This window comes from Cajanus cajan, chromosome 3 (genome assembly GCF_000230855.2).
Source record: "Cajanus cajan strain Asha chromosome 3, NIPB_CcT2T_4, whole genome shotgun sequence".
NCBI classification, from domain to species: Eukaryota; Viridiplantae; Streptophyta; class Magnoliopsida; order Fabales; family Fabaceae; genus Cajanus; species Cajanus cajan.
This window is the reverse complement of record NC_138519.1, coordinates 80,070,550-80,091,437: the sequence shown is the minus strand read 5'-3', so window position 1 is coordinate 80,091,437 and position 20,888 is coordinate 80,070,550. Positions and strand designations below refer to the sequence as shown.

At 33.9% G+C, this 20,888-nt stretch overlaps 3 protein-coding genes across 3 annotated transcripts; 2 read left to right on the top strand and 1 right to left on the bottom strand.

Annotated features, from left to right (window-relative positions):
* Positions 1-1,368: 1,368 nt before the first annotated feature.
* Positions 1,369-9,749, top strand: LOC109805823 (uncharacterized). Its single transcript, XM_083071437.1, has 6 exons — positions 1,369-1,635; positions 1,801-1,868; positions 1,948-5,299; positions 5,466-7,040; positions 7,775-7,829; positions 8,852-9,749. The coding sequence occupies exons 1-6, from the start codon at positions 1,536-1,538 to the stop codon at positions 8,988-8,990; spliced, it is 5,289 nt and encodes a 1,762-aa protein (XP_082927563.1). The 5' UTR covers positions 1,369-1,535; the 3' UTR covers positions 8,991-9,749.
* On the bottom strand, positions 9,607-10,471 carry LOC109805947 (photosystem II reaction center proteins PsbY, chloroplastic). Its single transcript, XM_020368292.3, has one exon. It carries the CDS (start codon positions 10,347-10,349, stop codon positions 9,762-9,764), a length of 588 nt encoding a protein of 195 aa, XP_020223881.1. The 5' UTR covers positions 10,350-10,471; the 3' UTR covers positions 9,607-9,761.
* Positions 10,472-13,534: 3,063 nt separating this feature from the next.
* Positions 13,535-20,618, top strand: ALB4 (OxaA/YidC-like membrane insertion protein). The gene is made up of 11 exons (XM_020358449.3): positions 13,535-14,043; positions 14,934-15,044; positions 15,263-15,337; positions 15,982-16,042; positions 16,245-16,318; positions 16,429-16,533; positions 17,677-17,784; positions 18,165-18,268; positions 18,352-18,609; positions 18,696-19,029; positions 20,025-20,618. The coding sequence occupies exons 1-11, from the start codon at positions 13,687-13,689 to the stop codon at positions 20,106-20,108; spliced, it is 1,671 nt and encodes a 556-aa protein (XP_020214038.1). The 5' UTR covers positions 13,535-13,686; the 3' UTR covers positions 20,109-20,618.
* Positions 20,619-20,888: the final 270 nt, after the last annotated feature.

Sequence of the window (20,888 nt, the reverse complement as noted above, 5' to 3'; positions counted from 1 at the left end):
TCATAATTTAAAAGTTGAATTATAAAATTATTAAAATCGAAAAATATGAGTTAGAAAGGCTTAAATAACCCTAAATCATTTTTTAAGGGAAATAAGTCTAAATTATTAATAAATAAAAATAATATTGTACCATAATATAAATTATTTATCATAAATCTAAAATATAATTTATATATTTAAAAGTATCTATTCATATAAATTTAAATATGATCTATATATTCAAATATAATATTTATTTATATATTTTATTTATTATAAAATTTAATCCATATAATAAATATTTAGCTTATATATTACACAGATTAAAATATTAGTAGTAAAAATTACATTATCTTAAAATATAAATTATTTATTATAAATTTGAAATATATTTTTTTAAAAAATATTTATTTATTATATTTTAAAGTATTTATTTATTATAAAATGCATTATAATATAAACAAAACAAACAAATCGAAAACTAATTGAATTCTCTAAAAGTTTCAATCCCCATAAGATTAGTTTGAAGAAGGAATGTAAGTACGCCAATTTTGTCTAAGTTATTTGCACATTTAATACTCTTTCTATATAATTTTTTTTTATATATAAATGTTGAAAAGATAACAACCAATTTCGTTGTTAGAAGAAATCTAAACCTATATTATAATATATTTTATATATTTAAAAAATATTTATTTCTAATAAATTATAGCCATATAAAAATTATTTATTCAGTATATTACACAAGTTAAAATATTTGTTGTTAATTAAAATATGACATAATGGTTAATAAAATATTTTATAAAAAAATATTTAAATATTGATTATAATTATATAAATATTATCTTTATAATTTAAAAATAACATTATAAATAAAAATAATTTTATATACTCAGTTAACATTATAAATTTGTATAACTTTTAAAATTTGAAAAGGTAAATTAAAATTTATTTTATATTTAATTAATTTTTTTGAGAGGATTTAATTAATTTAATAAAGCAATGATTTTATATTTAAATATAATTTATATTTTATTTTATTTTTATCTTCTATCTTATCGCGTAAATAAATAAAGTTTTTAGGTACGACTTTGCTTCTTGGTACACGAATCCAACAACTTGTCTTACTTAAGTAAATGTATTCAAGTGGTAAACGAGTCTATTAGAGAAATCTGATTCTGTAATTTTTATTTCAATGTTGTGGGTTGGAGTATCCCTTGTAGTTCCTTTATTTTCAATTATTTAAATTATAAAAATAATAATAATAATAAATAAGATAGAAATTATCGTGCTCTTGTCTATTATTACTTATTAGTTTCATTATCATATCTTTGCTCGGATCATATTTTATCTTATATCATATTTTACTCATAATGAAAAGAAGGTTGACAAAAGAAAAAAGAAAAAAGAAAAAAAAAAGTTAACAATAAAAATAGATTAAAAGATATGTAAAAGTTAATATATATAATTATAAATAAGAGTGGAAGGAGGGAAGGGTATAACCTGAAGCAGAGGCGAAGTGGTGCCGTCTTGCCATAAACCCCAAGAATACCAATATGGCGACTCACAACACTAACGTTGTTTTCATAGACACCAGCCTCGATACGCACCTAGCCCTCGTCGTTTCAGACCTCGACACTGTCTCCGACCTCAAAAGTAATCCTCTTTTTTTCATCTCTTCTATTTTTATTCTCCAACAATGCTTCTATTCCTTTACACTTTATTATTATGCAGATCCTTCTTGTTAACGGTTTTTGTTCTTAATAGATTGGATTTCGTTATTTGTTCTTAATGTAACGCTATTGGTATATATCAATGCAGAGAGTATTCTGTCGGAACATCCCTTGTGCTTTCCGAAAATTGGGCAGATTCTGATTCATGGGATAAAGGTATGTTTATATGGTAATGTTCGAGTTATGGTCTTGTCTTGTTTTTGCTTGTAATTGATTATGATTTTATTTGAGGTAGGTTAAGCGCAGGGGCTACTTTTACCACCTTTCGGATTCCATGCTTGTGAGAAGTGCCTTTAGTGCTGGTTGTTCCAACAAGAGCTGGTTTCTCAGTGTTGATGCTGCTGTGTTGGGGGAGCGTGCTCAGAATGAGCATTTTGTTTATCATGGTTCTCCTAACCATGTGGCCACTCTTGGTATTGCAAATAATGCTTTGGTTGCTTCTCGTGATGATGCTAGGGGGTTTTCATCCAAGAGGGTGTCAGCCTTCGTTGATTCCGGGTTGATGCATTTGGAGAACAAAGCGATTGAGAATGGAGAAGTTCATGTTGCTAGTCCTTGTGCTTCGGAATATTCTGGAAAAAGAGCTGTTGAAAATTTGGATACTGGTGTTAAATCGACCGGTGATAATGACGCTGCAATTGGATTTCCTCGTTCTGTTTCTGAGGCTGAGGAGCATTGCGTTTTACGCGACATGGGAGGTTTAAATGTTGAATGTGATGTAGATGGACCTGTTAAAGGCATTGAGGGCGATCGTACTGTGTGTGAAAAAAATCCTTTGTTATCTGCGCCAAGTGTGAAGAGAAAACGAAAAAGTATGAGGAAAAAAGAAGACACAGTGCAAAATGATGATTCAAAAGACAATGCGTCTTTTGTAGACGATCCTCTTTGTTTCCCATCCAAGAAAGTGTCCACTTTTGACAATTCTCAGTTGCCGCAGTTGGAGAACAAACTAATTGAGAATGGAGAACTTCCTGTTGCTAGTCCATCTGTTTCAGAACATACTGGCAAAGGAGCTGTTGAAAATTTGGGTACAGGTGTCAAATTGTCTGGCAATAATGACGTTGCAAATGCATTTCCTCCTTCTGTTTCTGAGACAGAGAACCATTGCATTTTACACGAACATCCGAGTTTAAATATTGAAGGTCATGTAGATGGATCTGGTAAAGGCATTAAGGACAATCGTACTGTGTGTGAAGAAAATCCTTTGATATCTGCGCCAAGTGTGAAGAGAAAACGAAAGAGTAAGATGAAAAAAGAAGACACAGTGCAAAATGATGATTCAAAAGACAATGCGTCTTTTGTAGACGATCCTCTTTGTTTCCCATCCAAGAAAGTGTCCACTTTTGACAATTCTCAGTTGCCGCAGTTGGAGAACAAACTAATTGAGAATGGAGAACTTCCTGTTGCTAGTCCATCTGTTTCAGAACATACTGGCAAAGGAGCTGTTGAAAATTTGGGTACAGGTGTCAAATTGTCTGGCAATAATGACGTTGCAAATGCATTTCCTCCTTCTGTTTCTGAGACAGAGAACCATTGCATTTTACACGAACATCCGAGTTTAAATATTGAAGGTCATGTAGATGGATCTGGTAAAGGCATTAAGGACAATCGTACTGTGTGTGAAGAAAATCCTTTGATATCTGCGCCAAGTGTGAAGAGAAAACGAAAGAGTAAGATGAAAAAAGAAGACACAGTGCAAAATGATGATTCAAAAGACAATGCGTCTTTTGTAGACGATCCTCTTTGTTTCCCATCCAAGAAAGTGTCCACTTTTGACAATTCTCAGTTGCCGCAGTTGGAGAACAAACTAATTGAGAATGGAGAACTTCCTGTTGCTAGTCCATCTGTTTCAGAACATACTGGCAAAGGAGCTGTTGAAAATTTGGGTACAGGTGTCAAATTGTCTGGCAATAATGACGTTGCAAATGCATTTCCTCCTTCTGTTTCTGAGACAGAGAACCATTGCATTTTACACGAACATCCGAGTTTAAATATTGAAGGTCATGTAGATGGATCTGGTAAAGGCATTAAGGACAATCGTACTGTGTGTGAAGAAAATCCTTTGATATCTGCGCCAAGTGTGAAGAGAAAACGAAAGAGTAAGATGAAAAAAGAAGACACAGTGCAAAATGATGATTCAAAAGACAATGCGTCTTTTGTAGACGATCCTCTTTGTTTCCCATCCAAGAAAGTGTCCACTTTTGACAATTCTCAGTTGCCGCAGTTGGAGAACAAACTAATTGAGAATGGAGAACTTCCTGTTGCTAGTCCATCTGTTTCAGAACATACTGGCAAAGGAGCTGTTGAAAATTTGGATACAGGTGTTAAATTGTCTGGCAATAATGATGTTGCTAATGCATTTCCTTCTTCTGTTTCTGAGACAGATAACCATTGCATTGTACACGAACATCCGAGTTTAAATATTGAAGGTCATGTAGATGGATCTGGTAAAGGCATTGAGGACAATCGTACTGTGTGTGAAGAAAATCCTTTGATATCTGCACCAAGTGTGAAGAGAAAACGAAAGACTATGAGGAAAAAAGAAGACACAGTGCAAGATGATGATTCAAAAGGCAATGCTGCTTTTGTAGACAATCCTCTTAGTTTTCCATCCAAGAGGGTGTCCACTTTTGACAAGTCTCAGTTGCCACAATTGGAGAACAAACTAATTGAGAATGGAGAACTTCCTGTTGCTAGTCCATCTGTTTCAGAACATACTGGCAAAGGCGCTGTTGAAAATTTGGGTACAGGTGTTAAATTGTCTGGCGATAATGACGTTGCAAATGCATTTCCTTCTTCTGTATCAAATGTGAAGAAAAGACAGAAAAGGAAAAGGAAAAATGAAGACACAGTGCTAGGGGACGATTCAAAAGAAAATGATACTTATGTTGTTGGATCTGGTAACAGTACAATTCAGCAGGATATTGACGTCGTAGCAAACCCTTCAGAGCTTGCAGATAAAGAAGTGATTAGCAAAACTGAAGATTTAAAGGAACATCAGTACACTGATTGCAACAATAATAACATTAAGAATGACATTGATGTAGCAGTGTCAATTAAAGAGGCTTCAGAACCTGGACTTGCTACAAATAAGAAGCATAAGAGAATGAAAAGGTCTTTGACTGTTGAAGCTCATGAGGAAAGGAAAGAATCAGAGGATCTGTTTGAACATAAGAACGAAAAATCTAGGGATAATGATGAATATAAGGACAATAAGGCAACTGAAGACATTTTACATACTGACCCTCCTGCAAAGAAAAAGAAGGGCAAAGGCAAAAGTGGAGAAAAAAGTTTGTCCGAGGAAAAGTTGTTTAATGATTTAAATGCAGACAATGCTTCTATCCATGTTTTGGAGGATAAACAGAAGATTCAAAACAGCAATGCTGGCCAATCTGCTGAACATTTTAATGACACTGATCTGCTTAAAACTAGTGTGCGGAGTAAGAGGAGGAAAGGGAAGATGAACTCATCAAATCCTCCTGAAACACCTGTAGTTACTTCATCTAGGAAAGAAGAAGAAGCAGATCATTCCGGCATTCAAAGAGGCGTTCAGGAGGAAATATCTGAAGATGGCCTATTCTCTAAAGGTAGAAAGTACCTTCCTTTTAGGTGCTAACATTGTATCATCATAATATGTTAAGATTAGTTTTATATTTTTATTTTTATTGAGATTAAATTAACAAAAGAAGTTAATTTTAGAATAGTGAAAGAAATATTTTATCTACTACTGATCTCTTTTCTTTTTTAGGGCAGATATCAGTATGAGCAAAACTACTATAGACAACGTAGAGACTGGAACAGATGCATGCAAAGAAAGCATTCATTCTACAGAAAAAAGAACAGGAAATTATAAGAACCATTCTGATTTTGAAATAAAATCACAAACTTCTGATGTGGACGAGCCTATGGTGCTGACTAAGGATAAGGAGAATGCTGTCCTTGACCAATGTCATGAAAATGAAGCTGGTCAGATTGAGGGAGCTGAGGAGGGTAGAGTAGTATCCCCACAAAATGGTTCTGAACTAATGCTTTTAGATAACTCCACATTATTCAACCAGGACAACACTGATGCAAACATCGGAGAATTAAATGTGACTTCAAAAGTTGTCGATGTCAATGAAATGACTGAACCTGTAAAATCAGAGAAGGAAAAAAAAGGGATGAGAAAGAATAAGAATTCCAGTGGACAGCCCACACCTAGAAAAGGCATTAGCTTCACGGATGCTTTTGCGAGTGAAACTGTTATTATGAAGTCTTGTAGTGAAACAAATTGTGATTCTATGTCGGGAAATAAGGAGACAGAGGAAAATCCTTTAAATCAGACAGATGGGGAAAAAATAAAGCAGGAGGAAATGCAAGGGACTTCTGATAATGTGGATGATTTTAGTGCTGAGAATGCTTGTTCCTTGGAACAAATTAAAACTAAATCTAATGCTGAACATATGGCCAAGAGACAGAGAAAGAAATCAAACAACAAACAGACTTCTACCTCAAAAAGCATATCAAATATGCTAACAGATCAAGTTCTTGATAGTAAGAAACCATCAGAATCTTCTGGCAATGGAACACCTGCCAAACCTCCAGTTGCAGTGACAAAGAAAAGTATGTCTACAAGCACAAACTTCACTAACAAATCAGGCAAAACAAATTTGGAACCAGCAAAAGACTCTGTTAGACGTGAACCTTCTGATTCTCAATTTAATGTTGGGAGTAAAGATTCCGATTCTCGGTTTAATTCTGTGAGTAAAGATACTGTCCAACAATTTTCATCCGGAAAAGAACAAGATGAAGCTAATTTGGCAGATGACATGCTTGTTGACAAGATGAATGGAAAAGATAGGACAGATATTGAGACAATGGCCAGAAAGAACATGCATGGGCTTGAAGCAACAACCAGACAAACCCATGCTGAGGATTTAAGCTCCTCACAGAAGTTATCATCAAAGGAAGAGCTTAATGTAAGGATTCACCCTGGTAAGAAGGTACCAAATGTACACAGAATTGACAGAAAGGATCGTGTCAATGCTTCCGGGAAAAGCATGGATTTGGAGAAACGAAGAGAACTTTTTCCTGTATCAAACTCAAAGCTGAAAGGTTCTATAAAAGTGGTTCAAAATAAAGCAGGAAAAGGTTCTGGAAATAATGTTAATGGAGTTGTGAGTAAAACACATCAGAAGAAGAGCTTGTTAGCTGGAGCAATTTTCAATTATGATAGTAGCAGCTCCTCCGAAGATGAAGTTGATGCCAGCACTAGAACTTCAACAGATAATCCACTGTTGTCTGATTCTTCTGATGAGGATAGTAGTTCAGGGCTGGATTCACCAACTGGTAATTGAAATATATTTTAATTGGGAGTCCTTTATGTTTTAATAAGTTGATACAGTGTGTATAATTATTCTTCGATCTCTGTGGGTGGACGAGTAAGTTTATGTAGAAATAAACTTTTCTTTATCTTTTTTAAATTGAGATTTGATCTTTGCAGTTGCTAACCCTCATAATATGTTTGAAAATATTGAAATTCTTGAAATTGAGATAAAAAGCTTGTTTGTTCCCTGCTAATTTTAAGAATTATTTTATGTTCTCAAGGTATTACTTTGTTAATGTTAGAAGATGAATGAACAATCATTAGATTATTACGGTTTAGATTTTTCTGGTTGTTTCTTGTTCATTTCAACAAGAAATTATAATCAGATAGTCAGCATAGTTGATGTACATTTGTAGCTCACCACTTTCCTAAAGATTTGTCGTGGAAAATATTTTTCTGACAACTACTTAGTACTTAGGGGCATTGTGGATACCACCAGTTTCTTATATACCAACCGAGGAAAGTTTTGCTGTTTCAGTTGTCAAGAATGTGGTATTAATATCCACCGTTCCATTTTGTTGATCTTTTTGTTTTCCTCTAGAATATGTATCTTGACTATCTTATGCTTTTTGAATTTTGATGTTGCTATGGATGACAAGCTTGAATTAAAGATTTATATGGCTATGTTCAGTTAATCTTGTTTCTTCATAAAAATGGTGATACATGGAACCAATTTCTTTTGTTCTTTTTTTATCAGGTTCATATGGTGGGCAAAGTCCGGAAAATGGTGGAAGAAGTTCCTTAAAAGCAAGGTAAGTTAATAAATTGCATTTCTGCTGAATGCTGATATAAGTTGTCAGAGTCATATGCTTTTTGCTTTTGGCCACAAATCATTTGCATGTTTGACTATTTTCAGCAATAAATCGAATCCTGTGTCACCTTTTGCTACCATTTGCCGTCATAATTTTTATCATTTGAGATTTCTTGAATTATATGAGCATTTACCTTCGAACAAAATCTATTGTTGACTACTAACGATATTTTTATCACAGTAACGTAGCAAAGCTAGAATTACTGTGACTGTATTTTCTGGGCCTTAAATTTTATTTGTTTGGCAATTTACGTTGTCTAAAGAAAATAAGAGCTTTTAAGGGTATCTTTAAAAATAAATGTTATTTTTATTTTAGTTTATTGTATAAATTTATGTTTAAACGTGAATATTTTATCGCTCAATTGTAATGTGAAATCTTTCAAATGGATGGTTTATTCAGTATTTCAGTGTTAATTGAGCCATTCACATGCACCCATGTCGGGAATATGCAAACTAATAACCTTGTTCTCTTGGATCGTGGCTTGGCCAGGGTATTACCAATATTTTTTGCTATATCCTTTAAGTTACATGAATCTGTATCTCACAGGATTTTCAACTAGTTTTTATCTTTAGCTGGGACAGACACATTGCTTATTGGTGAAGAATGTTAGCATTTCTCTTATTAAAATTAGGTGGTTTGGGGAAAGCTGGGGAAACCTTGCTGCACAAAATTGTTACTTTGAAACTCTTATATCTCTATGTCTATGTTTGAGAATGCATTTGAAACAATGCAAACACATTTCCCACTTTCCAAAGCAAAAAATAAAAATAAAAATAAGAAGGGGGAGTTGCTTTGAGTTTAACTGGCGTTTAGTTCAACTCCAAAACAAACACACTATGTATCATTGCGGACAACAAAAGTTTTTGGGGCTTCTCTTTTGTTTTATGTTGCATCATAATTCATGTATCATGTTACATAATTGAATTAGCAGTAGGTGAGTTCTGAAATCATTCTTTGGGCAGCTTTTCAGGCACAAAAGGGATGTCAATTGATCAGCTTCTTAGAAGCTCAAGCAGGTTTAAGAAGGCTAAGACAACAGCCTCTCAATTGGAAGAGTCGCAAAGCCAGCCAGAATTCAATCCAGAGAGCCTCGCCGAGTAATCACATGTTTCAGCAAAACAAAGGAAAAAAGTACACTCACCACAACAGTGGTATTTTTGTTCATTTTTTTTTGTTCTTACAGAGCTCTCTCTTTGTTGACTTGTTACTCGAGGGTTTAATGCTCGTTCTAACGCAAACAGGGCGCTATTTTGCCGTGTAAGCGTGTTTATCTATCATTGTTGGTGATTTAGAACAAAGTGATGCGTTACTGCGATATACATATAGTTATAAAAAGGTGCATTAAAGTTCTCTAGAAATGTTTCAAGCCAATGCCAAATCATTGCGTAGTATGTCTGTAATTTATTATGCGTTCCTCGACCGCATAATTTTTTTTAGGTTTAATTAATTATTATTGTCTCCATATTTTCCGCTTATTTTTCTATTTTCTTTTTTATCTTGAATTGATAAAGCTACTTGTAGAGATAAAAGAATATAATTTTTAGATATAAAGACCAAAAATCCAAAGTCCAAACCAACAATGGATCTCAAAACCATTAAACACTCCTATTATCAGTCATTAGCAGAATTTAGGATGGTGATATGCAGTGAATGAAGTGGCTTGTATGAAGCATTTAAGCATCAACATTCTCAAATGATATGGTAATGCAAAAATAAATAAATGGAAAAGAGAAGCAGTCCATTAATATTTAATATGAAGAGAGAGAGAGAGAGAGAGAGAGAGGACGATAGATACAAGTTACAATGACGAAGTGGTAGAACAAAACAAGCATAAGAAGCGTGTAGACAAAACTCCATCTTCCCTAACCAACCTCACTCAGATCTCATCCTGTTGAGTTGGTTAAGCGCGGGTTGCAAAATGTTGTAGAGAACCCAAACAATCGCCGGCGCAACCACAAACAGAAGAAGCTGCCCCCGGTTGTCACTCGCCGCCGCAGCAGCAGCATCCGCAATCAAGCCCATCTCACCAGCCGAAGCTTCCGGGCCGGACACCAGGCCCGAGGCTCCCAGGCCAAGCCCAAGCCCAAGCCCAATTACAACCCCCTTGGTGCTCCGCATGCGGTTGAGCTGGTTGAGCGCAGGCTGCAGAATGTTAAAGAGGACCCACGCGATGGCGGGGATTATCGGAAGCAGCAGCGCGAGGCCGCGGTTGTCGCCCTCCGCTATTTGGGCGATCTGCTGCGCCGCGAAGGCCGCGTCGCAGTTGCCGAGGGTCCAGAACGTTGCGCCGGCGAGCGCCGTGGTGGACACGTGGAGGCCCTTTGGGAGGTTGTGGGGGGACAAGAGGGTGGGTTTTGAAGGCACTGCGAGTGCGAGCTTGGGGCTGTTGTGGAGCTTGGTTGGGTTTAGGCACTTTGAGTTTATGATGGCCATCGCTGTTGTTGCTATGGTGGCTGCCATTGTGGTCGGAAGAGAGTGAAGGATTAGCGCATGAAAGCAGTATTGAGTTCGGAATATAGATGGCAAAATGGAGTTGGGGAACTTGGTCCAATCAGATCGTGGTCTTGGATTCTTTTCTTATCCGAATGGACTTCATTGGTGAGTTTTCCACCTCATCTTCCTATCTTTCTTATCACTTCCACATGCTTACACAAATGCAATAATACACCATTCGTTAATTGCTCAAGTCCTTTTCACTTTTATTTGTTATAAGTTTTGTTTTATATGAATTTGTACCCAGATGGGATAAACAATTAATAATTTTATTAAAAATCTTGGAAATAAAAAATAATGATCAATTTTGATCTTATATCAAGTCATGTATTAAGTTAGTTTAATTTTTTCATTAAAACAAAAACTACTCCTTCCAAATAGAGATATGCTCCTAATAAGAATATGACCCACTTACATTAAGTTTATGTCTAGTCTTTTTAACTACATTAAGTATATGTCTAATCTTTTTAACTATGGAAAAGGTCAATTTTTTATTTATCAATGTTTATTTAATTAAGAACTTGATACTTTAATCTACTTAAAAAGTTTAATAGATATGGCATGTGTAATAAATATTTATGATTTTATCGATAACTAATTTCAGTCAATAAATTTATTTTAATAAAGTTCAATATCACTTTAGTATTTTCTCTTTAATCATGTTTTTTTTATACATAAAATTTGAATTCAAAATTTTGTTTACGAGAACTAAGTCTATTACTACTCAAATTAACTACTTGTTTACTTATTTAAATAAAAATTATTATTGATAGACTTTTGATAAGCATATCAATTATCGTAAATAGTAAAATGGATAGAAATTCAAGTATCAAATTCACATAGATTTGTGTTACAGTTGATTAATCTAATTAAATACTAATTAAGAAAAATAAAAAGAAAAAATTGTTTAAGAACACATAAAAAATAAATAATGTATTTTTAGAGTTTTAAGAATAAGAAGATAGATTAAAAATAAAAGTTTAAAATTAATGACTAAAATATGTTAGGGGTTTATTTTATTTACCTTCTTCTCACACATATCTTTTTCAATAATTATCAAATTTCAATAATTATTAAGTTAATTTAATAGTTAACAATATATATTTTAATCTTAATCTTTTAGGCAAAAATTCTTGGTTGTTTAAGAGAAGTATCAATTCCTTTGTGAACTTTGTAAAACAATTGACATGAAGATAGAAGGCATAAAAATTGATTAATAAAACTCATCATATTCTTAGTAATAACCGCTATTCATGTTATTCTTCGTATAGTTTTAAAGAGGTTTTCTAACTTACGTTAATTTTATGGATTATGTGGAGGGTAGTTAAGTCAAAACATGCATTAAGAAAATAAGAATGATAATTAACTAAATAAAAACCTTTAATGAATAAGAACATGAAAGAGTTACATAGAGTTTGGTAGCTACATAAATCCTCTAAAACCAAGAACTTAACTATTTATAACTAAGGAATTTGCTTATAAACACAAATGAAAATCGTCGAGGAATCATAATTACAAGCCTACCACTCTCTCTCTCTAATCTCTATAAATAATATTGAAAAACGAAGTCAATGACTACATCCCTCAAGTTATAATTTTATAATGTATCAAGTGGGATTTTTCTACACAGCTCATAAGCGAGTTAGATGACATATCCATAGTTGTATTGCTATATTAGTTCGCTCAAAGTACTCAAATGGCTTGCTTGAATGACTTCATCATGGTACTCCAAAGATGTCTTTTATCATTGACTCTTATCTCAAAACTTAAAAAAAATGAAAATAAAAATCAAATCAAATTAAAAAAAACTCTACTAATTAATCGGACAAAATTAAAATACTGACTTTTGATAAGAAAAAAAAAGACTCAAAATATTATATATACTACATAATTACTTAAATCAGATAAAAGATATCAATATATTTGACAATTATTATATATCAAATTTGTCATAAAATACTAAAATATATGTTTATTTACCTTTTTAAAATACTTAACAAGTTGACTTGTATCTATGCATATTATAAAAGGAATATCGAGACATGTAATTGTTTTTGGTCTCCACTTTTTAGTGGACTGTTATTACTCTCAAATATAAAAAAAAAAATTATCTTCTTTGAATAATTATATGCAACCTTCTTATAATATGATGTTTGTATATAATTATTAGAAACACAAAGTACCTCGATTCCCTCTAATAAGAATAAAGTTACAAGTTTACTGAAAGTGTACTCTCTCATATCAAAGTCGACTTGAGCTAGGGGGTCTCCATGTAGCCCAACCTCGTCATAAGTTTAACAAGCAAGTTTTGTATGAGGCACTTTAGGTACTCAACAACTCAAAACCCAGTAGGTCGAGTAGCACTAAATAATCAAATTGGATCTCAGTGGTTTGTCTTAATGCCTCCTTTATGATCATTAAGAGTGAAGGTAATAAAGTCAAAAATTTCAAAGTTCATTCTTAGAAATATCAAAACTCTTAGGATTGAAATGATTAAATTTTACTTTTGAATGTTTTCACTAGAGGGCTGCAAGCATCTTATAATATGGATTATTGAGTTGGGCTCAGCCTTGTCCGCATAGAATCTACGAAGCGGAGCCCAAGTCATTGACGGGCTCAAGTCACGCAGCGTAATGTTTTGACTTTTGTCTCCTGTCTATCATTTTTTTTTTAATAATAAATAGTTCATATATACTTGTATCAGAGTCCGATTTTAATTTTATCACGTTAAAAAGGTGATAATATGTTCGGTGCCAATCTACCTCAAGCATAGTTTAAAGAAAATTCCTTTTTAGTAAACAAACAAATAATCACGTGAAATTAAGAAAGCAGATGAAACTTAGCTAGAAGCGTTGACCGAAAAGGAAAGTAGCAAATACTAAGATCACTCTAATCTTTCTAGATAGAATAAATAATAGAAGACACTATAAAATAGTGTGGTTATATTACCTAATTTGAGCATCTAATAAGAAATATTTATTTACTGCCTTTTAGATTTTTTTTACAAATAATTAATAATAATGTAAATTTCTGTATTAATATTACTGATATTTTATTTTTACATTTCTTAAATACGTATAAGTGGGCCCCTTTCATTTTTCTAAAACCCAACCAAAGAGGAGTGGAAACCCCCAAGCTTTGCGCTCCCAACAATATCACCACATTTTCGCCTTTCGCGTTGCTCCATTTCCACTGCAAGAGCTCGTATATTCAACAAACCGCTTTCTCTCTACTTTCAACCAAACCGGGAAGTGTAGCTTCTATTTTCTTTTTGAACCGCCCGGTTCGTCGTGAACCGAATACCATGGCGTCTCTGCTACCTTGCGCGCCGAATATAGTCTCTGCTCCGTTCGCGAACCGGAGCGGCTTGAGCCGCTTCCCGCGCCGACCTCACTCCCACTCTTTCTCCGGTTCGACCAGACACTTTCTCCGCGGGTCGCTTTCCGTCGTCCGGTTCGGCTTCAAACCCGGGTTTTTGCCTGAACCGGATGACGCCGAAGGCCTCCTCAGGGAACTGTTTGGCCGAGCGGAGGGACTTCTCTACACGATTGCCGATGCCGCTGTTTCTTCCTCCGACGCGGTTGCACCAACCGCCGCCGCCGCCAAACAGAGCAACGATTGGCTTTCCGGAATTACGAATTACATGGAGACGGTTCTCAAGGTATTGTTCTCTGAAACTCCGAACGCTTCCGATTTGATTTGAAATCGAAACTGCAACTTAAATTATCAACGCGCTTGAAGGTACTTGTGTTTGGAGAGGATGGAATAAGAATGGAGAAGTGAGAATGTAACTAAGATTATAGCTCTCTACAGTTTGCTTGCACTCATTGTTGCTGTTAGGTAGGGTAGGGATCCGGTTGCGGTGGTTTGGGGTATTTGTTGTTGAGAAAAATCGCTAGCGAAATTAGGATTCCCTGTTTAACAAATGCGAAATATCTTTGTTTCGATTCTGATTGTAAAGGTGCGATTTCCCGTACTAGCTCTAGACATAAAAGTTATGATGATAATTTTTGCATTGTAATGAAATGATTTATTCATGTGGAAACCTCTAGTGTTTGACCTCTGAACTGATGCATTGAAGATTGCGAGTTTGTCTAACGTAATCATTTTTTTTATTGACGCTTAATGGTAGAATTATTAAACCAATGTGGTAAACTCTTCTGTTGATAGTGCACTGCACGATAACTTTAATCATGAATCTGTAGACAAGTTGGCAATTAACGATCAAAGGAAGTAGTTTGCTAGTGCTTCTTTGTTTTTATCTACTTATTTGATATTTCTTGTAATTCTCCTCTTGAAATTGTTGGAAGTTGTGAATTTGTGATACGTGAATAATTCTAAATCCCCTTACAACATCTTCCTTCAAGGCCTCCTACTTGCTAAATGAAAAAAGAATCCAATGCGTTTTATTAAATATATTTTGTTTTTCAATTATTGTTATGTGTGAATTAGATGACTATTTTGATTTAAAATCGTACTTGTATAAGTGCGACATCAGTCTAATTTACAGTTTTGTCGGTAATTCTGAGGGAAGTAATTTACATTTTTCAGGTACTCAAGGATGGGCTTTCAACTTTGCATGTCCCATATGCCTATGGTTTTGCAATTATACTGCTCACAGTTCTCGTAAAAGCTGCTACTTTTCCATTAACCAAAAAACAGGTTTGTATGCAGTTGTTGAAATATGCTTCGCTAGTGTTAGTGCTGAAAATGACCAATACAAGTCATGATCTTTTGAATCTCATACATCTATGGTTGGAAACTGACTATTATTGCTTTTTGACATTAAAAATCTTGGTAACAGATAGAAATATAATATTCTTCCTTATTTTATATTCGTTGTGATTCAGTTAAATAAACTTTTAAGTGATTATTCTCAGGTAGAATCTGCCTTGGCTATGCGAACTTTGCAACCTCAAGTAAAGGCTATCCAGCAGCGATATGCTGGAGATCAGGTATATTACTTAGCCTCTATATGTGTTACTTTTACCAATAAAATCTCTTTTATAACAATTAAACTACTGTGGAAATTACTATTTTTATATATTTCCTGAAAACTTAACCATAAAAGTGATTTCCAATTCCCCCCTCTGCCAGGAGGGGGAGATTGCATAAGCTCCTACAATTTTTGATAGAATTCCAAAGTCAGTCACTCCTGTTAGTGTGTGCTTAGAATGTTAAAAGATGGGATTTGATTGGACTTCTAAACCAAAATTTGTATTTGGAAAGATTAGAAAAAAATTGATTATATTTAAAATCCATGGATCTTATTGATTTTTTACAAATCCTATCAAATTTAGCAGGATTTTGGGAAATTGGTTTATATATGTTGTATTGATTGATCATTTTACTCTTACTCTTCTACCGAATATCCTTTTTAATAATAAGAAAAAAATGATTTCATTTTTGATGAGTTCCAAACATAGGATTTGATTTTAAATCAATTCAAATCCCATTTTTTAAGGTGCTAACATATAATTTTTTATTTCCAAATCTTAATAAATAATTTGCAACTTTTGAGGATTCCAAACACAATGTTAACATTTTGAATTTGCTATAATAGTTCAAATGTGAAGATTTATATATTGTCTTCTTGCAGGAAAGGATACAACTTGAAACTGCTCGGTTGTATAAACTAGCCAACATTAATCCTCTGGCAGGTATTCATTTCATGATTAGCTATATTGCAAAAGGTTTATAGACATTTCTTTTGGCTTTGAGAATGGAGTTTCCATAGCTCACAAGTCCTGCTGTTTTCTAAGTTATTTCTATAATTTTTCTCCTAATATTTCTTTGGTTAATATACGGAATTATAAGCATCATCTGTTTTATTAAACATGAAGTTGGTGATTTTTTTACTAGGATGCCTACCTACACTCGCAACAATTCCAGTGTGGATTGGCTTATATCGAGCCCTTTCAAATGTGGCAGATGAGGTATGCTTATTATGACATTGATTTGTTATTCGATAGTTAGCTATGCAATTTTTTTGGGTGTAAGTGACTCTTATCTTCCATGGCTAATGTAATTTGTCTTATATACAAAGGGACTCCTTACAGAAGGCTTCTTCTGGATACCTTCTCTTGCTGGTCCAACTACAATTGCATCTCGTCAAAATGGCAGTGGTATCTCTTGGCTTTTCCCTTTTGTGGTGAGTATCTCACTTAGAAAGTAAAATTTCATGATTTACTAACATTAATCTTGTAACCTTGTACGGATCATTTTCAGCTCAGGTCATTGACTTTCATGCTAATATCTTATGAAATCAAATTGTGAACTGTCTCATCATTTGCATCATTGATAAGTGGCATATTTCTTATATATTTTTAGTTGTTTTGTTGCATGGTTTGTTAGGAACAATTTTTTGATTTTGATATTTTTGCCTGTTCGGCAAGCGTTGAATTTGTTTATGAACTGCAATGAAGTTGTTAAATTTCTTGGAGAGTGTGCAAGTAGTAAATTTGGGAATATTTTGTTTGGAGTAGTGTAATATTTACCGAGACTATCTGTGTTTGGTTGGTGGAAAATGTTACTGTTTAAGAGTCCTTATTTCAGCTCTAGTTACTTCATTGAAGCAATGATGGTCATATTAAATCCTTTGTGGTTTTCTTCTTCGACATTTTTTTAAGATTACCCTGTTGGTGACTTGATATTTAAAAAAAATCATAACACTTATTTGATTTTCTTATTTTCAAATTTTGTAATAGGAAAATGCCATACTCTCCATTGTTCTAATTTTTGTGCCCTCTCTTATACAAGAAAATTTCTGTTGTCTATCGCAAGTTACCCAGATCATAGGGAACCCTTCAAATTTGGGGGTGCACAAATCACAATCATATATGTACCAATGTTGAATGCATTGCCGACTACACAGGGTATGTTAAGTAAAATATTTGCTTTGGAAAAATGCTCTGGAAGCAACCTGTGATATATGTCTTTAATATATGCGGGTGTGGGTTGTACTTATACCATTACACAATAGGAAAAGGAAGGATAGCCGTGTATTTACAATTGCACGTTTTGTTATTAAGCACGCACTTGAAAAAGCTTATATTTATATGGAACAAACCAAGATGCACCTCTCCTCTCTTTTGTTAAAAGTCAACAATTGCATGAATGATAATGTTCAGTTATTGAACCTTCTTTGTCAAGTGGGACAGACCTTCAGTTATTGTAAAAAAATTTCATATATTATTTTGGTTTTTGTTCACATTGTTGGTGATTAATTGCAGATTCTAGGTGGATTTTAATGTGAGCGTTTTAATATTTTTTCTTTTTACTCATTTGTTGTTAGGATGGTCACCCTCCCCTTGGATGGTCAGATACATTGGCTTACCTTGTCTTGCCTGTGTTGCTGGTCGTCTCTCAGTACATCTCTGTCCAAATAATGCAGTCATCACAGGTCAGTCATGTAGCATGTACAATGAAATCAGTTGCGTGTATGTTCTAACCTTAATATTGTTCAAGAACCTTATTTTGTTCTCCAAGAATTTTAGCCATGGCTGTTATAGCTATAAGTAGAACACATCTCAAGCTGCTTGCTAATTAGCACAATATATAGTATATTGTATTAATTTTTGGCCTTTTTGTATCCATAGTGTGGCTATTTAGCCGGATTACCTTTTCATCTAATATGTCATGTAATCCAATCTTTCCCCCCTTCTACAAAAATTAAAGAAAACTGTTTTGTGTTACTTTATTTCATGTGTCTGCACATTAAAGTGCATGTTTATTTACATTGGTAGCTGAGTTATTCTGTCATTTTCCATGTCAATTTTTTAGGCTAATGATCCGAACATGAAAAGTTCTCAAGCCTTGACCAAGTTTCTTCCATTAATGATTGGTTACTTTGCTCTCTCAGTTCCTTCTGGTCTTAGCCTTTACTGGTAAGCATAGGTAAAGCATACGGTGGGTCTTGTTTATTTAACCCTATCTATATCTATTTACGTATTATGTTTATGTTGTGTAGGTTAACAAATAATATATTGAGCACCGGACAACAAGTATGGCTTCAAAAGTTAGGAGGTGCTAAAAATCCTGTGAGGCAAGTCCCAGATGATATCATAAAGGATGAACTAACACAGGCTCAGAAGTCAATATTCCCAGATGATATCATGAAGGATGAACTAACACAGGTTCAGAAGTCAATATCTAAACTAAATTCCACACAAGTGGAAGAAGCCAAACAAAGTGAGAAAAAGTCAGAGGGACCACAACCTGGTGAACGGTTAGTAATTGTAGGTAGCCTACATTCATTTTGTATGCTATTTAGTTTATTTTTCATCTGTTGTAATTGTACTCTGTCTCTTGCAGATTTAGGCAAATAAAGGAGCAAGAGGCAAGGAGAAAACAACAAAGAGAAGAAGAGAAAAGGAAAGCAGCAGAAGCAGCGGCTAGAGAAACTAAAGTACATGAGACACTTGAGAAAACAGTTGAAGAGGGAAATCAAAACGAAGGTGATTTGGATGAAAAACCTCTGTCTGTGAATTTAGATAATGATCCCTCCATATCTGGAGTAGTAAATGGGAATCCGTTGAGGAACGACTTGGAGGGAAATCAGAATTCTACATCTACATCTGAAACAGAAAATAATGAAGGTTCTGCTCAAGTCAACAGTGTTGAGATAAACGAGAAAAGTTTAGACAAGGTATTATTGCACGTGAATATAGGGCATTTTTCCTAATATTTATTTGTTAAAGATACATTGCTTCATTCATAGATATGCTAGAATAAGTGATTATTTCTTCAAAATCAATTGAATCAAACATGCATATATAAGGGCTAAGAATTAATTATCGAGTTGATTTCATGTAAATTTTATTAAAAACAATAAATTCATTTTTAAAATAATTCTTATATAAAATTTACATGATAATTAAAAATATATTAAAAAGAAGTTTGCTAATATCTCCAACCTCTTTTAGTTGGAGTATATTAGCATTGTACACCAAAAAACTTTTTTTTTATAAAAAAAGATGAAATGAGATTATAATCCTTCCCAAACACTCTAAAACCCTGTATTTCATTTTAATGCAACAACCGCACTTAAGGGCATTTAAGTAAATTATTTTAAATTAAAAAAAAAAAATGAAAGCTCTTCATTCTCCCTTTCCTTCCTTATTTACTCTTCTACTTCCTCATAGCCCCTCGTATCCCACTGTGAACAGTTCTATTTCAAAAATTTAGTTGGAATATATTAGCATTGTACACAAAAAAATCTTTTTTTAAAAAAAAAAAGAGTTGAAATGAGAGATTATAATCCTCCCCAAACACTCTAAAATCCTGTATTTCATTTTAATGCAACAGCCTCACTTAAGGGATATTTAAGTAAATTATTTTAAATTAAAAAAAAATGAAAACTCTTCATTTTCCCTTTCCTTCCTTAGTATTTGCGCTTCTTCTACTCCTCATAGCTCCTCAGTATCCCACCGTGAACAGTTCTATTTAAAAAAATTTAGAACTATCTCAGCTTTTTTTCTTCTATATCTGGAGTGGTAAATGGTCCTCCATAAGTTGTTTTTTTTTTCCTCTCTCTTTTTTCTTTATATTACTCCTCTGGTGCTAGGAGGAATCTTTTTTTTACTACATAAAAATAACATCATACCTTGTACAGTTCTCCCTGTCTAATCCATTATTTTTCAGGAACCTAGAGAAGTTCTAACAACTGCAGCCACCACAAACAAACAACCTACTGCAGAAGATGCAGATCACATGGCACAGGATTAATCAACTAAAAGAGGTTCATCTGCTTGGAGAATAGAGATCGACTGGCCCAGTTGCCATCTAAATAGTGTACGTTGCCATATTGGAAACGCAACCTCCCTTACCATTTGGAGTCTTCCTGGTTAATACTGTATATTGCCACAGAAATGGTGGAACGAATGAGATTCAAGGTTTCTATATCGGTTGTGAGGGAATGGTTGGATTTGATAGCTGATTTTACAGCTTAATAGTTTTAGTTTGTACTATACTCTTTTCATCAACTTTCATTGACAAGGATGGGTGAATCCCCATTAGAACAGATGTTTCACAACACCCTTTATAGTCAGCATATCACGTTGATACTATTTTTGTTTGTCGCTGTAATTGTTTGTTCAATAAATGCTGGTCTGGGTCTGTATACTGTCATTTCTGTGGAGATACTGCGATAGGAGAATATCCATAATGCGTATTTTCTCCTCAACATTATCGGCATGTAACAGGTACTAAATAGTGGACTTTATATTTGTCCCGATATTTTTAGCTATTGACTTGTACTAATTTTGACGGTTTAAAATTATCACGTTTAATGCTTGTTTATCCAAGACATAGCTTTGACGTGTAGTTAAGGTAAGATACCAATTTTAGAAAGTAAACTAAAGACATTGTATTTTAGTGTTTTAATTCGTTGAAATTCTTGCTTGCTCTACGATATTGTAGTTTCTCTCCAAGTTATCTGGCCCAGGCAAACTAAAGCTTTTGAATGGCATGTTTCATTTGCTGACGCAATTCACCGTATTGGTCGGA

Coding starts and splice junctions, on each gene's coding strand:
- LOC109805947 (XM_020368292.3), bottom strand. CDS start 10,349: ATGGCAGCCACCATAGCAACAACAGCGATGGCCATCATAAACTCAAAG.
- ALB4 (XM_020358449.3), top strand. CDS start 13,687: ATGGCGTCTCTGCTACCTTGCGCGCCGAATATAGTCTCTGCTCCGTTC. Junction 14,044..14,933: donor ACATGGAGACGGTTCTCAAG/GTATTGTTCTCT, acceptor TACATTTTTCAG/GTACTCAAGGATGGGCTTTC. Junction 15,045..15,262: donor TTCCATTAACCAAAAAACAG/GTTTGTATGCAG, acceptor GATTATTCTCAG/GTAGAATCTGCCTTGGCTAT.
- LOC109805823 (XM_083071437.1), top strand. CDS start 1,536: ATGGCGACTCACAACACTAACGTTGTTTTCATAGACACCAGCCTCGAT. Junction 1,869..1,947: donor TTCTGATTCATGGGATAAAG/GTATGTTTATAT, acceptor TATTTGAGGTAG/GTTAAGCGCAGGGGCTACTT. Junction 7,041..7,774: donor AGGGCTGGATTCACCAACTG/GTAATTGAAATA, acceptor TTTTTTTATCAG/GTTCATATGGTGGGCAAAGT.